Here is a 6000-nt window from a genome sequence, read left to right as displayed (position 1 = left end):
TGAGGCACTGAGCAAGCATGAGCCACTGAGGTAGCCTCAGGCACGGGGGCGCGAGCAGGCATAGGAAGGAGCATAGGCAAGGAAAGGGGCATGAAGGGCCACGCAGAAAGAAACATGGGTGAGGGAGGGAAAGCAGGCTACTGTGGGACTTAGTCCTGCCCAGGAAATACAGGCTGAAAAGAGGTATAGGCCCAAACAAACAAAAATGCCTTTTTGTCTGTCCTGCCACTTCATCTTCTGAATACTGCTGTGTGTAGCACTGAGGATTTAATCTTACCTTCTATCCATCCACAGCTGATCTCCACAAAGTCCTGGCTGGGCACATTCATAGTGGCAAAGAACACGTCTATCTTCTGACATGCTGTGATGCCCAGGCTCTCAGCTGTGAGAAGGGGACTGCTTCTCATTTCCAGAGAATGAAGTTTTTACAAGAGAACAAGTGCCTATCCCAGAGTGGCGTGCTCTTATCTCAAGTTCCTGAGTTCCTGATACTGCTCTGACTACCGCATTGTATAAGGAGAATATGGGTGCTAAAGGCAACTGTAGTGCCACAGGGCCTTCTGGTGCTGGATCTTCTTTAATCTCAGATATGTAATTAGAGGGAGCAATTGCACAATTTTAAGTGGTTCTGGTGACAACGAGGTTTAGATCAGGCTGATAGAACTGTTCCCTTCACACATCAACTGTAGCAGTCAGATGTACGTAGAAGGAAGCAGCTCTATACTCAATGGTTTTCATGCTGTCAGTGGCAGACAACAATAACTTCTTCTAGAACTGAAAGTGACAGAGGTTCTGCATTTGTTTTTCTCAAATTTATCTCAAAGACAATTCTTATTCCTCAGGTTATAAGGAAGTGAATGTAGGTAATACTGTGGAGATGTTTTCTGATGACGAAATAGCTGTAAGGTGTTTTAAAGGACTTCCATGCTAATTTAGGTATCTTCCAGCCCCAGTTTCCGAAACACACAGATAAGCAGCATGATCTACACGGGGCCTACTTCACACAGTTTTTCTTATGAATGTAATACAAACAGAAGGAGAAACATCCCTGAGAGCAGTCAATGATTTGTCTATGGAGAAAAATATGAACTGACATTTTAACAGCACTAACACCATTCCACCCTACAGACTTGCTGTACTCCAGCCTACTTGAGCTGTGCAATGGAATATTCTTGAATGTCAAAAAGGCAGTCACTGGGAAAATCTGGATTGTTTTCTTTGACTTGGTTAGTGCCCAGATTACTGTCAAGCCCTAGAATTGTGCATGTCTGCCTACCAGGGGAAATGTATACAGGATCAGAATTTGTTTTCCCTATTTTTGAAAAAATGTGGGCATTCTCCAGACATACTCCCAATTAAGAAAACCTAAATGTTTTACCTCCTTTGCAGAGTTTTTCACCCTGTTGTGTTAAATTATAACATACTGTTTCCAAGAAATACATACTTGAATTTAGAAATTTGCATGCAAGACTAGGGAAAATTAGAATTCATGTTTTATTCCATAACGTTAACATAAAACCCAAACACAAATACTGGTTTAAAATAAACAACAAAATAACTATGAGGTCTGTTTCAATTAGCATCTAGTGCAATGAGAGGATTCTATTCAACATCTGAAGAGTATAAGGGGAAGAAAAACAAACAGACAAAATTCAGTAGCTAATTCTCCCAATTCATAAAGCTTCTTCACCAACTATTGTTAGGACTGCATGCTGATCAGCTGATAGAATTGTCACTGATCAATACATAAAACCAAAAGGAAGTCCTCAATTAGATCTTGGTTAAAGGAATGCAAGCAAAGGAAAAATATACTTCATTTCACCATCAAGGACAAAACACTTAAAAAAAAAAAAACACAAACCCCATCCCCGACCCCACCTCCCTCAAACAAAACAAAAACATAACAACAAAAAAACAAAGCATTCCTTCTAATTCTTCAGTGATAAGAAACTCTCCACAAGGAACATTACTAATGCTTCTCCATCATTAGACATGCCCTACGTAACCTTCCTAAAAGTCACTGCTACCTGCAAAATTGTAGACACCTTGAAAATAAATTGCATTATCTTAGTATTACAACAGGTAGATTTCCTTTATAACAATTGGAACTTAACTTTAGGCTTAAAGTAAACAACACTGTGCCCCCAAGAGATGCAGGAAGCAAAATTCATCTGACGTGATTCCAGATCCACATTATCCATGTTGTACTGAGATTTCATTTTCTACGTGATCAATTTCTGGTTTCTTCATATATTATGGTGACTTCATATCAAGGGATAACTTGGAGTTAAGTGTGAAAACATCAAGGATTAATATTGCTATCAAAATGAGAAAATGGTACCAACCAGGCCCACAAAGATTGTTTTTATTACAATACAGCCCCATCACCCAAAATAAAGGACACACTTTATAGAATGACAGGACAAGTCAATAAATTGAGGTTGTGGTGCATCAGAGCTAAGAGTACTTCACTAGAAAGCTTTGTTTACAGGTCCTTCCTGACTGAACTGGGTAGATGCTGTTTTAAGTGAAGCTGCTGACCTCCACCGCCCATTACTGCCACAGCTGGAGAACCAGGCTGTATAGCGCAAAGACTCTGTACCCCTAAGAATTTCAGGAATTAAACCCCACATCTTAAAACGTCCCTTTGGAAATGAGGGGGCTGTGCAGAAGTATCAACACACTTACCAACACTGTTGGAAGCACGCACAGTGCCATTTTCTGCGCTAGCTGTAGTTTCTAAGCAACACGCATGCAGAAAAAATATCCAAGGTAATCTGGTCTGAAAGCAAGAAAGATGTGTGCTACTGCTATAAAATGACCAATCCAAAATTAAGGATACAATTACCTGGCATGGTCAACAGCAGATATTCTTTACCACCAGTTTCCTATACCAGCTAGGTCCTTATCTTCTACTATAAAGGAACCAGTATTGTCAAGTTCCTTTCCTTAGTCAAGAAAACATACTTAAGGATTCTTCACTACCTTTGACATGCTTGCCAGGTAGCCCTTCACTCAAAATTTCATTCTATCAGTAAGCAAATGATCTTATCAAATGCAATAGCTGAATTGCTAAAAGAAAAATGAAAAAGGTTGGATTTAAAAAAGGCTATTAAATTATACAAATACCTATCTTTAAGTAACTTGTAATTCACTGATGTTGAGCAAACATTGCTTCTAGGACTCTTCATATTAAAAATTGAACACACTTCGGTACAAATGCATTTTTTCCAAATCTCAGGTATTTGCCAGCAAATACTCTTGTGTGACCATCTTCCAGCTATCACACACAAACTAAAAGGAATGAAGTCATCCAGCTCACTGAAAGAATGCAAGATTCAACAGAGGATCTCAAAAAAGTATGCATTACAGAGAATCTGAAGTACATAGCACTCAGCAGAAAAGCAGGCTTGCTCGGTTCTTTTTACTCTTATGTGTTGAGATTTAATTTTATATAGATATATATATATATGTATATATAAAATATTTGCCATGTAAAACATGGCTTTGGCAACTGTTGTTTAATGCCAAGATTTTATATACAAGGAAAATGGGTCTTTTTCATAAAAAGTACCTGTTCAGATTATAAGTCTGATGAACGGCGTAATATACCCAAGCAGATGTTTCGCGCACTGAAGCTGGTGTTGGTTTTTAGCATTTAGTTTTCTTTCAAGTTTTATTATGTATTTTGTGATTAAATCACAAAATGTGTCTCGCTGCAACTAACACCACAAAATTTGTCCATACTTTTTGCAATTATTTTTTTCCCCCTCATTCCATTTAAAGATGCTTCAGGCCTCAGAAGCACATTAAAAAAAATCTCTGACGATATCTCATTTGGAGACAAAATGTGTTTCATAACATACACACCATTTTAAAAAAAGGTGAAAAAAAATGGAGTCATCTCCCTTAGTCAATTTTCAGGTATTGATAGTAAAAAGCAAGCATTTCTGTATAAAAACATGCCATAATGAGCTTCTAACACATGAGCTACAGAAATAAATGGCTTCTTTCTTGCTACAGAAACCACTAAGGAAAGAGAACGAAGGAACGATAAAACGTTCCTCATGTATGACACACTTACGTAGAAGACCCATTACTGCCGATTAGGCTGGCAAGATGGCCATCAAGGAAGAGGAGATGGAGGGAGGATGAAAATTTTAAGATCTGATAATTTTGGTAACAGAAAGAGGGACAAAAGAAAAATGCCAAGATTTTTAGGAAAAAACCCAAAGCATTATGAAACTATTTACAAACTGACTGTGTTTTACTGACCAAAATGAATCAGCTTAAAGAAAGACAAACGATGATTTTAAACAACTGTTTGAAGAAAAGACATTTATCTCTTTATAATCTTACCTGCCAGTGTTTTCACATATACAGTACTAAAATCTGGTATAGAATTAATAGGAATTCAGACTAGAAAATAGCTTTTTTTTTTTTTTTTTTTTTTTTTCTCCAGTAGTAGTCCTTATATTTCAATCTAATCTTTAAGACTGGCAAAATGGATTTGTGACAAATATTTAATATTGAGATTCCGGGGTATGTTTCTTTTACAGGATTTGCAAAATACATTCCCATCTGTTTGAACGCAGATACATCATCATAGAGGAGACAGTGCATACAATTTGTAGTAAAGTTTGAAGATACACAATGACCAAGTCTCAAGATAATACTAACTTGGAATCCAGGTGCAAGGTTTTTTTTTTTTTTTTCCAAACTGTACATGTATTTTTAAAAAGATACAGCCTTTCAAAATGTTTATATATTGAAGCATATTCATTAAGATAAAACACCTATTAAAAACAGTAAAATAATAGCAGCAATATGGGAGAATATCTGAGCCACATGAACATTAATAAAATAAAAACAATTAAATATGACATATTACATTACACTGATGTTTTTGTTAGGTAACAATGATACAATTACTTATGCCAAATCATTAAAGAATGCTGTTCATAAGTTCAGTATGAGAGCAATAATGGTGCATACTTCAATTTAAGTTACTGTTTAAAAAGAAGTGTCAAAAATGAACTTCCACCAACACTGTTCTGGAGTGCTTCCTGAAGAACACATCTGAATCTTTTTTTCAGGTTTGGACTGCGATCATTTTTGCCATAGGAACTGAGGATGGTTTTAAATATTAATTCCTTAAAACTAGTCTTATATTTTATTTACATTATTCAAAGTTTTCTTTTCCTTCCAACAACAAAATGTGCAGGAGGATTTACTACATGCTATACAATGTAAAAATAGACTTTAAAAAGCCAGAACAATGTGAGTAAAACTGTACAGTGTTTGTTCCCTGCTCCAGTTCATTGCACTATTAAGTTAAAATGGATGAGTTGTCATGCCCAGAGGATGTACTGCAGGATCAGAAAATCCACACACACACAGAGGAGGTAAATGCCTACTGGTTTAGGTATAGTACCAAATGGAAAAACAAAACAAAACAAAAACTATGAGTTATATCCATGGAAAGCTTCTCATCATAGAAAGGAGCACGGTTAATTCTGAAAGGCAGCCCTCTTCATGTAGGACACAGAACTGCAAAAGACCACAAATACATTTGGGTAAATATCAGCGAAGTTACTCTGTAAAAGAAGTATATTGCTTATACTAAAAACAATTAAGTGTTGAATCCTACCCTACCAGTAACACAATAAAATCTAGAAATTAGTTGAAATTCACAATTAAGATACCATCTTCTTCTTAGAAGGGAATTAAATGACACAACCCACTATTTTTAACTAATATTATCCAGAAATGAGTTAACTAAAGGTCATGTCTTAAACAGTGCTTTTTGTGGCATCCTATTAGAGAATGGAACATTAAATACAAGGTGACACATGCATTTATGTTTTAAAATATGCACTGACAATTTGGGATTCTAACTCTAGTTTCTAAATCTGGTGCATGTACTTGAATCACACACAGTGGGAAGACAAGACATGTCCTTCACGTGCTTCTCATTCCTGTTTCACATACATGACAAAC

General features: G+C 36.4%; 1 protein-coding gene across 2 annotated transcripts in view; it reads right to left on the bottom strand.

Annotated features, from left to right (window-relative positions):
- Nucleotides 1-1537: 1537 nt before the first annotated feature.
- FEZ2 (fasciculation and elongation protein zeta 2) overlaps nucleotides 1538-6000 on the bottom strand; it is a 31725-nt gene continuing 27262 nt past the window's right edge. For both annotated transcript variants that reach the window (XM_084283323.1, XM_084283324.1), the window contains one exon: nucleotides 1538-5550. In XM_084283323.1, coding sequence (XP_084139449.1) covers nucleotides 5534-5550 — 17 coding nt within the window. In that variant the 3' untranslated portion in view covers nucleotides 1538-5533. The remainder of the gene's footprint in view (nucleotides 5551-6000) is intronic.

The sequence above is a fragment of the Netta rufina genome (genome assembly GCF_964035555.1).
Source record: "Netta rufina genome assembly, chromosome: 3".
In the NCBI taxonomy this organism is placed as follows: Eukaryota; Metazoa; Chordata; class Aves; order Anseriformes; family Anatidae; genus Netta; species Netta rufina.
This window is presented reverse-complemented; position numbering and strand designations above follow the sequence as displayed.